At 37.6% G+C, this 15,547-nt stretch overlaps 3 protein-coding genes across 5 annotated transcripts in view; 1 reads left to right on the forward strand and 2 right to left on the reverse strand.

The window, feature by feature from the left end:
• The window catches only part of LOC119070965 (msx2-interacting protein), a 59,985-nt gene that overhangs the window by 33,403 nt on the left and 11,035 nt on the right, over positions 1-15,547 (forward strand). For 2 of the 3 annotated variants that reach the window (XM_037175536.1, XM_037175534.1), the window contains exons 3-6: positions 1,572-1,808; positions 1,885-3,724; positions 3,790-4,045; positions 4,131-4,298. In XM_037175536.1, the coding sequence (XP_037031431.1) occupies positions 1,572-1,808; positions 1,885-3,724; positions 3,790-4,045; positions 4,131-4,298 (2,501 nt within the window). Of the gene's footprint in view, positions 1-551; positions 655-1,571; positions 1,809-1,884; positions 3,725-3,789; positions 4,046-4,130; positions 4,299-15,547 lie in introns of all 3 variants that reach the window. The other variant, XM_037175535.1, reaches the window with a different exon arrangement.
• LOC119070986 (ganglioside-induced differentiation-associated-protein 2-like) lies at positions 7,903-9,369 on the reverse strand. Its single transcript, XM_037175576.1, has 2 exons — positions 8,418-9,369; positions 7,903-8,356 (listed from the first exon to the last, which is right to left on the reverse strand). Exons 1-2 carry the CDS (start codon positions 9,259-9,261, stop codon positions 7,962-7,964), a joined length of 1,239 nt encoding a protein of 412 aa, XP_037031471.1. The 5' UTR covers positions 9,262-9,369; the 3' UTR covers positions 7,903-7,961.
• On the reverse strand, positions 13,137-14,441 carry LOC119070993 (ADP-ribose glycohydrolase MACROD1-like). Its single transcript, XM_037175586.1, has 2 exons — positions 13,669-14,441; positions 13,137-13,610 (listed from the first exon to the last, which is right to left on the reverse strand). The coding sequence occupies exons 1-2, from the start codon at positions 14,285-14,287 to the stop codon at positions 13,195-13,197; spliced, it is 1,035 nt and encodes a 344-aa protein (XP_037031481.1). The 5' UTR covers positions 14,288-14,441; the 3' UTR covers positions 13,137-13,194.

Raw genomic sequence — 15,547 nt, forward strand, 5'->3', positions numbered from 1 at the left:
ATATTCCAGTCATATACACAATACCGAATCTTTTACTTCATTCGTTTTAACATGTGTCTATCTGAGAGTCCATATCACTGCTTGTTTTGTCTTTGATGTCGATTACAGATGACTAGCCGTTTCGAAAAGAGTCTGTCCGCCGATTAATCTTGTAGCTACGACTCTGATTCAATTTAAGCTTCGTTATCAGTTAGCTGCATTAACATTATACACATTTGCTACTTCCTAAAGAAAACGACACTGAATATCAAATATCATACAATGTTGACAGACCTTCCGTTTCTAATTTTTCAATTTAACAAATTAACTTCTGCAATAAGATGAATAATAATTTTATGGATTTATCGTTTTTTTTATTATTATTTAACTGACACCTCAAGATCGCAACATATACCCATCCATATTCAAATTGTACATCTGCATCTGATTAATAAAATCAACAGATTGAACCGCAATCATTATCATAAATTTAACGCAACCACCACTAACGAATTTAAAAGAACAAAAAAAAATCAAATTGTTTACTGATCTTTGGTAAACTGTCTTCTTAGGTTCAACGCAATTTAATTCGTCTCAAAAAAATATAAATCTGAGCAACTCCACACAGTATCACAGAGCCTAAGATGCTGAAATTTCGGAAAGTAGCGATGTCCAGTAAGTCTTACTTACGTCATACCAGCACTATTATTATAACACACTATACTCGACCAGTAATACCGATCTGAAGACGACACATATTTCCTCTTCCTGTGGTACTGGTTTTTTTGTCTTGTCGAATTAATCGTTAAATTTCTAAATCCAATGCTACTACCACACTAATTTATCTGACTTTAGTCTTCCTCGATCGAATTTTACCGAAAAAAAAATGGTTTGATTTTATCTTGAATTATGTGAACCAGTATTGACTTGGAAAAGGGTAAAAAAAACATTAAAGCAAAGGGAGACTGAGATACAATGAAATTTAATTTAAAAAAAAGAATGGACGAATTAGAAGAGTAATTTATGAGGTATTGTAACCCTGAACTTTAAAGAAACTTATTTCTCCATTTCATCTGTATAAACACCTGTAAATAACTTGATAAACAGTTTGGTGATGTCTAACATTTAAATTTTGTTGCTGTGACATAAAACCTGTAACATTGAATATTTATACTAGACTAGACACCGCTGAGCTCTGGGTATAACAAAAAGACTAGTTTTTTAAAAATTCCTAAATTTTTCTACATTTTTCCCGAATTTTCTCACTTTTTTCCTACATTTTTACGAATTTTCGCAGAAATATTTTTTAGGAAAATATATGAAAATCTACAGTGAACGACATCTCAAATGTCTCACTGTCATTTTTTTTCAGAGAATGTCATTGTGAATTTGCAATGACACAATAAAATTCTCAGAAAAATTTGACAGTGAGACATTTGAGATGTCGTTCACTGTAGGAAAATTTAAGAAAATTCTGGAAAACGTTTCAAAAATCGTCCCTGGTGGAACATCAATCTCAGCCTTAGATTTTCGAATGTGAACTTAAAAATCGGCTGCTTTTGTTTTAACATCCCGTCAACATTTTGTTATAGGTTCGCGACCCAATGAACACACTAACCATCCAACACATCAAATCCATGCTAATCACACACAATCACCGCAACTCAGACGTGAACTGCCATCAGATCTAACCGAAGAAGGAATACTGAAAGAAGCTGCGCTAGTACTATCCCAAGCTGAACGTGTTAAATGTACTGCTGAGGGTGGCAGCGATATTATTGGCGGACGTGTAAATGTAAAAAGTCGTGGTAGAATTGAACGAAAGAACGGTAAGTACGTCGAGATTAGGGGAAACGTGATCGCATGTAAATTTTGACTTTAACCGAACATTTTGAATCCATATAGACGACACAAGTCAATTCCATTCACTACCGACTAGGAAAAAGGCAGCGAAACCGATTAGTCGAAGTGTAAGTGACGCTTCAGCCAAAAAATCGAAACGACCGTCGATTTTCAATATTTTTAGTAAAAAAGGTGACCAAAGTTCAGATCAAATTGATTCGAAAGAAAATCAAATTAAGAAAATCACGCGAAGTAAAAGTGACGTTGGTGAATCCAAAGAAGCCATTAGAAAAGCCATACGAAAACGGAATAACAGCGAAAGCGATGACGTTGTAATATCCAAGAAGAAACCGTTGAGTCCTATCATTGAGAATCCACCGCGTGAATCATACTTTTCGTCTCCCGCAAAGCCTGGTCGTGCCAACCGAAATGGTTCAACTGTAAATCTTCCACCCGGCAACATAGGATATACTAGTCAAGAAGACTTAGATCTTGTACCATCAAAACCGATAGCCGATTCCATAAAAGACACGATAACGTCGATCGTCAACCACTCGAAATCCTCCGAGGATATGCACAGTTCGCAACAGCCGATACAAAAACCTCCGTTGACCAAAGGCGTTACAGTTGACGGAATCGTAAAAAGATTATCAATGGAACGATATTCACCGCTACCTCATTTACATGGTCCAGCGTTTTCATATACGCGGCCAAATGATCAAATTATTTACGCACAGGTTGTGTGTGACACAGACGGCAGATCGAAGCAAACGATTCATTCGAGTTACAATTCAAAGGACCGTGAACTATTTGCTAGTCAATCACCTGGTGATACCGTTGATTCCGTTGGATTAAAGAAACCAGAAAGTTCTAGTCACTCAAACATTTTGTTTAAAAATATCGAAAAGCATGAACGGTCCATATCTCCAGTTAGACACTTGGATATTGGACGTAAAGTCAACGGCGACTATTTTGATAAGAAATTGAATGGAACAGCAAAGACTAATAGCGACGAAGATGAAGGACTGGGTTTCGAAACTAGGCGTGACTATGACGAACCACCAATTGTTCCTGTTATCCGTGATGTCGTGTCACCAGTTCGAATTCAATTGGATGCTTCGTACAGAGGCAGAGCAGACGGTACAGAAGAGCGCCGAAACGAACATTTTCCCGAAATGAGCGACCTGAGCAATAGACGGAAAATGCTTGAGTCACGCATATTCAATAGGCAGAGGTCGACTGAACTTTTGGATACCAAAATCAGATCGGACTCGCATGAAAAGGAAATGAATGGTCACTCGAATGAATATTATCAGCGCCGAGCACAAAGTCATCCAAGAGAATACCGGTCACCTGAACGTGAATATTCCCAGTACCATCGATACAATGAATCAAACAAATATTCACCGGAACGATCGCATGTTTCACCATCTCGAGAGGCATCGAACTCGAAAATCGTACGCGAAACTCGGTATTATCATGACGGTCACGATGGCTATCGAGATCAGTATCGAAAGGAGACTACTGTGGGTGTGGATGGTATACCGCACACCAGGGAATATCACACACGACGAAAACTGAATTCGCCGAGAGAGATCGATTTGGGTTACATTGAAGATAACCGTGACTACATGCACAGTGAACACTTGGAACCGAACACCAGCTACTTCCAAGAAAAATATCGTCAAGAATTTGAACCAAAAAGTTTGGATTCCCAATTTAGCGAAGTGAATCGTTCGTCGCCGGAACAAAATTACAGACAAACTCAACAGTCTGCTAACAGATCCGATAAGTTCCAATCGCTAAAACGGGAAAAGAAGCAACAACGGAGTTTCGACAAAGGAGATTCGGGCATTGAAAATGACTATCGCAAAGATTCGTTCAACGATGGTGTGTCACCCAGGTAATGTTTTCACAAGCCGAAGACAATTCGATCGTAGGTCTAAAATCTTAATTTCTTTCTGCAAGATGGAAGCGACGTACCACTCGTGACGACATCAAAGCATCAGACTTGTTCATAAAGCGTGAGAAACAACATTCCGAACAACTTCAGGCGAAACGTTTCGGTTTCGTTTTCCGTGAAAGGAGCATCGACGATGGTTCACACTTCGATCCTAGGCTGGACAAGTATCCCAGTGGAACGCTGAAGAGTAATAAAACTGAAAAATCGATCAATAAGAGTGGCACTTTAAAGAGCGAAAAGAAAATCGGGGGATTAGAAAAGGTTTGCTATGCAGGAAAACAATTGTGTGTTTGAGACAGTGGAGTGAACCAAATTTTTTCTTTTTTTCCATTGCTTTAATCAACAGGTCAAACAGTTATTTACCGGCTCTTCGAAAAAGAAGCTGGAAAATAAACAGGAGAAGGACAAGTTTATGGTTCGTGAAGACGAAATGCGACAACGCTATAAAGAGTATCGTCCCAATAAAACCGTTAACAGCACTACTGTACGTACATTTGAAAGCCGCGAACCAAAGGTAAGATTTTTCTAAACAAAAAATTCATTTTATCAATTACCGACCTTACATAGAACGTCATTTACTGTAAATTAGATCAACGCACTGCTCCGCCTCCAAATATTTCTTATGTTCATGCTAGGAGCAGTGCGTTGATTAGATGAATTTTCCGAAATTTTCTGAAAGCCTACACCGACAAACTAGTTTTCTCACATCTCTCACTATGAAGAAATGAGAGAAGTAAGAGAAATCAGAGATTGATATAGCACTGCAGAACTTTTAGGTCTTCGATGGTTAAGGGTGGTCTCCATTCAACAAAAAGTACTCTAAGTGAAAGCCGTGAGAAAGCAAACTGTCAAGAAACAAAGCAAAAATTGAAAAAAATCAATTTTGTCTCTCAAACGGAGTACTTTTTAGTAAGTGGAAATCAATCCTTAAGGTCTCTTTTGATGTATATTTATTAAGAGTTTGTAAACTTTTATTGTTATCGAGTCTGTTACTTTGTTTAGTTTAAGTATTTCCAATCGACTGAAAAGAAATCTTTTCCTTCAAATGAAAAACTTTTACCGGACTTTTTGCTATGAAATGCAACAGAAGGCCAACAGATACCAAATATATAACAGATGGCTTAGACAAAGTCAACAAAAAGGCTAGTAACAAGTAACCGAATCAAATACGTTCATTATACCAAAGTACATCCCATAGTTATTGTGATAGAATGTTTGTTGTGTCTAAATACTACTCCATTTAATACCAATAATAATACCATTATTACCATTAACAGTATTGTTAATGCCATTACTGTTTTAGACACATAAGAAATCCCACTTTCGTCTCATTTGCCATTTGAAATAGCATACGGACACCGTATTACGGCTTGAGAGAAATCGGAGAGGATAAGAAGCAACAGCTTAGATGCGAAAGTGGGATTTTTTACATGGCAAATCATTAATGGTATTAAATAAAGTGTTTCGTCACATCACCATACCCTACTACTATGTTGGGTGCATTGATCATTAGCCATAATTTAACCGTCGACGTCAAAAGATGATCACCATTGAGTATGAATGGTGTATTTGAACTGGCGCATATGCCAAATTCAAAAAAGGAAGACGTTGCTTTTACCCATAAGTAAATCAGATCGAAACGAGCCAATCAACAGCCAATTTTGGTTTAGAACCAACGCACTTTGAATTGCACTGAAAATTCGATGACATGAGTATCATCGGCGAGTTCTTCAATAAATGATGAGTTGTCGACGTTTCTTCATGAACTCAGCATTACTTCTTCAAGTTACCGTTTCTTCACCTCTTTAACATTTTGTAAAATAAAATTTCTTTTTACTTTACTAGTGAGGTAAAGTGGCTATTCCCTCACTAGTGAAAACCTTTTCCCTCGCTCGTAAAGTAAAACGTTATACTTTACACGTGAAATAATTTGATATCTCGTATCCAGATGAGTAAAAGTATCCGAGGGCTTCAGCCCGAGGTACTTTTACTCATCGTGATACTAGTATAGTAATGTACTATTACAACATTTTAAGAAACGACGACTTCCTAAAGAAACGGTGAGTACGTCGACTACTCAACAGGAACTCGCCGTTTCTTCTCACATTCATCGAATATTCCGTGCAATGCACTTTAGCGCTATTGGTGGAAAGTACCATAATTGACCAGATGGAAGTGATCATTTCCACTTTTTTATGTTAAAGTTTCCGATCAAACGCAAATTTTAATAATATTACGAAACGTAAAGTAAATGAAAAAACGACTTGGCTATTCCATGTCGGGCACTATTCAATTGAATACTAAATTTATGAATCTGACCGCTTACAAGTCATAATCAAAAATAAATGTGTAATTACCGCGCGGCAAAAATCTTAAAACATTGTAAAGTATGTGCGCTGCACACCAAAATAGAAGGTGAACAGTGAACTCCATAATAACAACATGACTTTGAACCTTTACCGAGCGAAAAGTAACCATTTTTATAAGAGTAAAAGTACTTCAGCATTACCAGCATTACCATTATGTCGATTTAGTTAAATTTTTTAGTGGCATATCATTTGTACAGCTTACCGTTTTTCTTGTGTATTATATCGTTGCGCTGGCTGTATTTCATAATATACTTATTTTGCACAATGAATACACAAGTGGCAGCAAAGAATTGGTGTCTTGTTTTGTCGGTGTTTGCAAGTTGTTGCTTTTTGTATGCCGGGGATTATTCATCTGAACGTTATGTAACCGATCGACGAATTGTCATTATCTAATACAATTTTATCAGCAGAAAAAAAACATGTTTACTAATGAGTTCCACATCCAAAATTAAATTACCGGCCAATTAATAAAATTTATGCTTTGAATAAAATCGACTGAAAAAAAAACGAGAAATCTGTCTTGGCAAACAAATTGGTCAAGTTTTTGTTCGGCGAGAATTTTTTTTTGTGATGTTGTGGTCTATCAAACGGTTACATGAAAAAGGTAGTTGAAAGTAAATTAGCTTCTGTACCGTAATCTTGTAATTATTTGCGGATAATGGGTGATTGAATGCAGTAGCACCTTTTTTGCGATTAGAAACGATACAATACGATACGCTTGGAACAAGTTCTTAATGGGTGGTCGTTGCATGTGAGACGTTCTGTCTTCAGAATATTTTTTCGGTTAGCCCAACGATTTTGGTTGAAGGATGAAGATAACTAGCAAAATGTCACAGATTGTCATCTCCTAGATCTCGAGGACTGACTCAAGACTCGTAGGATTTTCACGACTGACGTAAATTCGTATTCTTAGGAGCACTCCATTTACCTTCCAATAAAAGCTCGATCGTCGTTCTACAAAATCCACTCAATTTAAAAATTCATTCGAGAGTACCGGATTGATAAACTCTTTCGAGAAAATTCGCGAAAATCTTAGAAAATTCGAATTATTTTTTTTTTGTAATTTGAAAGAATTATTCGGAATTTTTCTGAATTAAATTTCCGAATTATAAGCCCTGCTACTGTCCAAATTGAGAATGTATCCTTCTCTATGATTGTTTAAAATGACAGACCCTCCTATTCTTAAAATTTTCTTTGAACGAAAATTTGTTTGTAGCTCAGTCCAACAAAGGTTACAAGTTAGTTATGGTGGGTGAAGCAGAGCTTGAGCATTTAAACCTCTTATTGTGCAAAGGATATAAACCAGGAAGGTAATACAAACGCTCAGTTGAATTTCGAATCCATTTAAAGTAAATTCATTCACCTGGCACGTTTGTTTGAAATCAATCCGAACTCACCACAAGCTGTAACCTGACGCAAAGAATTCAATATCTGTGCAACCTCATTCACCTGAAACTGTGGACTCGTGTGTAACTGTGGATGGGCACTACCTTCACTTCAGCGTTTATATTCTAGGCTGAGGATCTTGCAATGCAAATTTTTAATATGTCAGTTTAGATGTTGAGCTTAAAATATATCAGAAGGAGCAGTTCCTTCTAGATAAGACGGTGGACTTCCATCACCTCATATACCGCTCATTCCCAGTTCGATTAACCGCACTCCTGCTTTAGGATAACGTCTTTTATGGACGGTCCCATACCCTGTAGAATACTAAATCCAAAAATTTCTTAGAAACTTAGATGCGTTACGTTATGTTCATATCAGTGCCTTTTATTGAGCAAGTAAATTATCTGTTTACACCAAACTGTTTACTCGAATGGAAAATACTTTGGCATCAGTTTGTGATAGATGTCGATATCATCTTGAAGAAACAAACAAAAAATTACTCGCTTAACTTTGGCAGCGTACTCGTCTTCGTCCAACCAATTTCGGATCGTTTCCAATGCAACCATAGCAGCTTCCTCATTTCTATATTCAAAAACGCCGGTTGATATGCAAGGAAATGCAATCGTTTCCAATTCATGTTCCTTTAGCAAATCCATTGATTTTTTGTAGGAACTTCTCAACTCATCAGGAAATTCGCCCTTTGGTCCGACAGCGTGTATGATATATTTTGCCGGTAGTTTATAGCCACCAGTAATTTTCGCATCGCCAATCTTACAATCTTTCAATGCCGCACATTCAGCTCGGAGATGGTCGTAGCCTGAAGGAATTCGATTCAACTGTCAATTATTTATCAGGTTGGGAACATTTCATTAACTTACCAGCTGCGAGGTGAATCGCCTTATCAACGCCTCCGCCACAAAGCAAAACGGTATTAGCAGCGTTTACGATTGCATCGATTTCAAGGAAAGTTATGTCCCCGATGAACAATGATACCTTGCTATTCACGACATCATTTTTTGGAAATTTCTTTTCGGTTTTCGGTTGAGCAGCGACGACAGCTTTAGATGATGTGCTAGGTTCACCTTCACCAGCGTTTGCCATTTTTGCGACATCGTCGGTGGTGGTTGATTTATCGGTAGCTTTACTTAGAGTGCTTATCCTTTCGTTTTTAACCTCCACCTCCGTTTTTACAGTATCTTCGGTGGTCGTTGATTCACTTTCTGAACTTCCATCAGGGCTTGCCGTTTCTCTGACAGACTCCATTTCCATTTTTACCGATTCCTTGGTGGTCTTTGATCCGTCACCAGCTTGACATTCTCCTGATCCTGAACTTTCATCGGTGCTTGACGTTTCTCTCATAGCCTTCACTATTTTTGCGGGAACTTCATCAGCCGTTGATTGATCGCCAGCTTTACTCGTTCGTTTGACCTCCATTTTCGCACCATCTGCGCGTGCCAACAATTTGTCGACTCCTTTATTTTCATCCAAGGCGTCCTTCTTGCTGGTCACTGATGCATCGGTCTGGGTCTTCTTATTCTTTAAGTAAGCTTCTTTCTCGGCAAAATATGCCTCTAATCTAGTTCTACCTTCATCAGTCCGAACATATATGCCCCAGTCGACTATATCATTCACGGTTTTGAATTCATTGCCACAATCGTATTCCGTACGTTTTATTATTTTTGGCATAGACAAATAAAATGACTTCGCTTCCTTCCAGTTCATCTTTATCGACGTAAAAAGGCTGATTGTCGAACGGTTATGATGTACAATTGATACTGAAGCTTTAGCTTGGTGACGAACTCGCTTGACCTGAATTACTTTTTAGGTTATCAAAATGTCAGCAATTTGCGCGGTTTAATTTAGGGTTGCCGTTGTTTAACCACGCTTGTGACTCCAAGGTTCGTTGAAACAGCGGACTCTTCAAATTTTGAGTTTTGAATCGATTTTATTTAGGTCTCTCTGAATTAATATTTTCAATTTATTACTGGACTAGAAAATTCAAAACAGAGTTTATCGTGTACATCTGTTGGCTATATTTCACATATTTTACTCAACGGAAGGTTTTTCTAGTGAGGCAAATAGGTATCGCCAAAAAAAACATAGCTAACGCCGACCCGTACGAAACACCTATTCGTATCAAAAGCCTTTAATGTGAAACTCTTCATTTCTCTTACTTCATTTTCTTCTCTGCTGAAAAACTATTCTCCCTTTAAAATCACTTACATTATCCACTCTTTGCCTTGTTATCATATACAACTAAATTGCCGGAGGCAATATAGACAGCCCCGTACGAAGACAAATTTCATAAATTCCTATTTAAACAGCTATATACCGCTATATTTAACTATATTTCACTATAAATAAACATTTCACAGATAAATATATGCTATTATATAGCTCTATATGCCTGTATATAGCTCAATATAGCTGTATATAGGTATATATAGATGTCCATATATGGAATCCCTGAAACTCCTCACACATAACAAATTATTTCCATGTTAACAGAAACTATCTAAGTACAAATTTTCCCACTTTATATCGTTTTACTAAAATCCAATATGGTCGCCGGCAGCCATTTTGTTAGGAGACCGGAAATAGTACAGACGCTTTACATTCGTTAATACCTTTCAAACAAAAAAAAATTCATGAAATTCGGTCAAAATTTACTCGAGATATTGTCAAAATACACCACGTTCACTGTACTTCCGAGTAGCCAGATAAGAGCTCACTCCAAGAGACCTAGCTCACGCTCCGGAGAACATAATTTCATAAAAAAAAAATTCCCTGATTGGTACGGTCAATACCTATCTAATAAAGCTGAAACAGACGAAATATGTTCAAATGTGGCCGACCTACAAGCAAAAACTGCTTGCCGCCCTGTGCCTGTTCCACACCAAGGGGTCTAACTCACGAGTCGGTCATCCGATTTCCATAAACTTTTTTTTGTCGATCGGTATAGTAAATACCTTTTATTTGACGTATCACTTACAAGTTTAACGTTTAAATGTCCGGAGATATCTTCGAAAAACCGTAAAGCACTTATTGGGCCACAGCTCGGGAGGGGTCGATCCAAAATCACTCATCTTCGAACTTAGCCTGTCTTTTGACATTACCAAACGGGAAAAAAAAGAATTTTCAAAATCGGATGCGGTTTACTCAAGTTATCGTGCAGACAGACAGACGGACAGACGGACAGACGAACAGACGGACAGACGAACAGACGGACAGACGGACATTTTTTTTTTTCGCGGATTTGGCATCTCTAGACAACCACAATAGGTTTCCCCTTACTCAGGGGGACGTGTTACAAACGTATGCGTAAACCTATAAGACCCCAGTACTTCGTACGGGTCTAAAAATTTGCTGCAAAAGAACGTACATTATCTATGAGACTACTATGGAAATGGATTTGTTTGAATGATTATGTCCCTCTCGCCCAAGGACTCGGTGTCACAATCACCGAAATATTAATTTTCTATAATGTCTCCCATGCAGAAAATTGATTTCCGCTATGTAGCGAGTAGGTGACATGACCAATGAACAAAATTTTTGTATATAGGAAGGACCTATCCAAAATTTATGCCTTTCAGCATGACACGAAAAATGCTTATTAAATGCTATTTGGACTTACCGGAAAAAGCAAATTGTTAGGAGAACCGGTATCCAACTACTCCTACTAGTTTCGCTTAACGCAGTAAAATATTTCAAAACCTCTTGTGTAGTGAAGTTACTGTCTTGCTGGGACATTTTTGGTTGAGACATATTAAAAGTTGTGTTTCGAGCCGAAGACGAGGAACGCATCCCATATGTGGAAACAAAAAATACTCAGCAATACAGTACAGTATTTGGTTTGCGGCCAGAAAATGCGAAAAACCGGTTTTAAGCGAGACGGTATTGAGTCGTTTTGTTAAGCAAAAAAAGATTTTTGTTGTCTTGCGGCCAAAAAATGCTTCATTACTTGTCTTGCTCAAAACCGGTTTCTCGCATTTTCTGGTCACAAGACCAAGGGTGTAAACTTGGGGGAGGGCATGCAGATCGCCATTTTATTAGATACGCGGGAACACTTCTGATGATTTTAGATGTAATTTTTTTTACACCACATCATCAAGGCGACGAGAATCGTCACAGGAGGTTAATTTTTGTATGTGACCTCCCCAAAGTTTACAGCCTTGCACAAGACAACAAAGTACCGTACTGTCATACTGGGAAATTTTTTGATGAGGCGTGTGTAATGCATTTCTCGCCGTCGGATTGAAATACAACCTCCATACACTCTACAACAAAAAATGTCTTAGCAAGACAGAATGTACTATTATTTCACTGACACCTTTAACTCATCAAATCAAGAACAGAAAATCACCGAAATTGGACGATTAAACTTAACGCAAGATAAGTTTTTATGGGTTTTGTTTGTCTCTATCGTTCCATATAAATTCCATCATTTAACAGTATCATCTCTCTTTTCTTCCATTCCACACGAGTGAGTTCAACGACTCACTTTTCGTTTCTCCTGTTGAAAGCTTAAAAAACGATGTGAAAGATTTGAACTTAAGAGCGTACCTCGATAGGATTTTTTCAGCACACGTCGGAACTTTCCATTCAAACCCCGCTTAAAAAGTTAGGACTTTTCTGACTTTTGTTGATCCGAGTAGAGGTCAATAAACACAAGAAAACTTGACTTTTCACTTTTTTACAGAGTTCATCAAATATGCCGAAAAGAACGATTTTCGACCCGCAACCAGTATTTTACATGATTAGGAATGAAAAGATGAAAAGTAGAGTTTTTGTGTGAATTTTGTTGATCCGAGGCATAGCCGAGATTGTAATAGTATTTTACATGACTAGGGATAAAAAGATGAAAAGTAGAGTTTTCGTGTGAATTTGGTTGATCCGAGGCGAAGCCGAGGTCAATAAACACGCGAAAACGAGACTTTTCACTTTTTATATCGAGTTATGTAATGGATTTTACATGCTAAGGGCGTCGAAAGAAGTGCTTGAAACATGAAAAGTACGGTTTTCGACGCATGTAGCATGTAAAAGATATATAAAAATTCATTACACCACCGTATGAGCAATCAGTCAGCATTTACGAAAAAGAAGAATTCGATTTTGAAGAATATTCGATATTTTTTTGTCTTTATTTTGTTTCAGAGTTTTGTGCGAAATCGTTGTAAGATACATGCGTCTGCAATTAATTATAGTACAAGAGTAAATTAATAATGGATTTCAAAGTTCCTTGGATCATTAACTACATTTCGGTACGAAACGAGAGAGATCCTAATTTCCTCCGTCGAAGCATTAACTTCACCTCGACCATAATTTGTCACAGCATTGACTTCATTGACCATAATTACGCGATAGTTGTTCATTGTCTTACTATTATTGAAATCACATTTGCAGCACACTTTCTAAAATAGCTTAGAAGCATACATGTACATTTGCAGGGCCTATTTTTTGAGAATTTAAATTCTAAAAAAATCTGAAATTTCGAAATTTTTCGGAGTTTTCAGAGTTTTTCTGAATTAAAATTCTCTATTCAAGAGTACTTCTGTTTGTTGCAGGGCAAAGAGTATCTATAAAAAATACACCGGCTGTAGTAGCTCGTGTTATGTTTATATCAGTGCCTTTTATTGGGCAAATAAATAAATCTGTCTACTCCAAACTATTTGGTAGTGGAAAATATTCTGACATCAGTTTGTGATAGATGTCAATATCATGTTGATCCGATAAACAAAAAATTACTCGCTTAACTTTGGCACTGTACTCTTCTTCCTCCAACCAATTCCGAATCGTTTCTAGTGCAACATTCGCAGCGCTTTCATTCGGATATCCATAAATGCCGGTGGATAGGCAAGAAAACGCAATCGTTTCCAATTTATGTTCCTTCAGCAAATCCATTGCCCTCTTGTAGCAACTTCTCAACTGATCAGGATGTTCGCCCTTTGGTCCGACAGCGTGTATGATATATTTTGCCGGTAGTTTGTAGCCACCGGAAATTTTAGCATTTCCAATGGCGCCTTCACCCAAGGCACCCATTGCACCACATTCAGCTCGGAGAAACATAGGACCTATACCAATTCAATTGACAATTACTGAGGATTGGAACATAATTTTTGACTAACTAACCAGCAGCGCAAATAACCGGATTATAAACACGTCCGCCTTCAAATAGTTCCTCACTAGCAGTAACTACGATTGCATCGATTTCAAGGCATATAATGTCACCGATAAACACTGATATCCTGCTATTAACGAACTCCTTTTTCTTTTCGTCGTCCGATTGAACAGCTTCATTAGTGGCGATCACAGATGAATCGCCAGTGCTTGTGTTTTCTTTCGAGGCATCGTTTTCGGTGGAACCTTTGATATTCCCTTTTCGAAAAACTCGTTTATTGTTATCGTTTGTAATTTCTTCCATGCTGTCATCATCGCTGCTTTCTGATGATTCTACATCGTCACCAAGGTCAATATCAGCATCAGGATCTTCATCATAATAATAATAATCATCAGCTTCAGCTTCATAATCCTCATCATCAGCATCAACATTAACATCTGTCTGGATCTTTTCATCCTCTTCGTGAGAATCTTTTTCGGCTATGCAGGACGAAAATTTATTCCGAACGTATGTGCTCCAGTCGACTATATCATCCACGGTTTTGAATTTATCGTGACACTTGTAGAGGTCACGTTTTTCGTCTATTGGCATATACTCAAGAGCTGTCTTTGCAACGACCCAATTAATCATTTTTCTCGAGTATATGATTCAATTATCGACGATTTTTCAACACTAATTATATACAATCGATAGTCAATATGTTTATATACTTTGGGTTTATTCGATTTATCTGAGGGCAAGATTTGAATTTTACTTTGATAAAACGTCAAAAAATCATTATTTGGTTTGTTTAGGGCTGCCGTTTTTTTTAGAACATTAATTTAACTTTTTGTCCAGAGAAATGATAAGTGTGATAAGTTGATACCAACTTATCATTTCTCTGTTCATGTCGTTATATGAGTGGCAGAGAAATGGTAACTGCAGTTCATGTTACCATCCATTATTGTTCTAGTGGATGGTGGTCAATGAATGTACAAACCAGGTATGGTCTGTTCATACAAACCGGATGCCATGGATGAATTATATGAAATCGGTATGTCCTCCGCTCCATACAAAGTTTGACATTTGACCATACCTTGTGTTGACGCTCATTGGATGGTGTCCCAAGCTTCTTTAAAACGGTGGACTCTGTTAAAACTTGGAAAAGCTGTTTGGAAACTCAAGCTCAAAGTTTATTATTGTATTTACGAGTCATATATGCCTTAGGGTCTAAGGCTTAGACGAATTATTACGTAATTTTGTTCAAATTTTGTACGACAGAAACACAGAGCCAAGAGTGACTTCATCAGCCTCCGAATATTTTCTATTTTAATGCTAGGAGCAGTACTATTGTTTTTCATCTAAAATAAAGGACATTTTGTTTCCTTTCTCCTGAGTATACCCTTCAAACTGTCGAAAGACTAAGACTGTTGTAACTCGTAGGCAAGTTGTTCAGTTAGCTCAATCGGTAGAGCGATGGACTCATGGCCTATGGGTTCCGGGTTCGACTCCCGGTGTGAACATGCTCATATGGTTTTTCCTAATCATGGATGATTAGTGTCTGCTATTAGTTTCAACTAATTGGCTTTATCGACTGTAAAATAGTCTAACAAAAATTATCGGAATCGCAAAAAAATGATTTCTGAGGTGTAAACACCATCATGACTTAAAACGTCAAAGAATGCTGTTTAGCAGCTCCATCTATTATTTCCCCCTATAATTTCGAATTGATAGATATTCAAAAAATACGTGGGCACGCACAACAGGCCCTTTGGCGGCCAAGGTGCAGGAGTCTATGAATATAAATTCCCCCCACTTAATCTATCTATCTAACTCGTAGGCATTGCAGGTGAGATTAAAAGGAAATCAAATGAAAATGATCGTTTCAGAGGTTTATTCTGTGTCGTAATC

Source organism: Bradysia coprophila, assembly GCF_014529535.1.
Source record: "Bradysia coprophila strain Holo2 chromosome IV unlocalized genomic scaffold, BU_Bcop_v1 contig_106, whole genome shotgun sequence".
In the NCBI taxonomy this organism is placed as follows: domain Eukaryota; kingdom Metazoa; phylum Arthropoda; class Insecta; order Diptera; family Sciaridae; genus Bradysia; species Bradysia coprophila.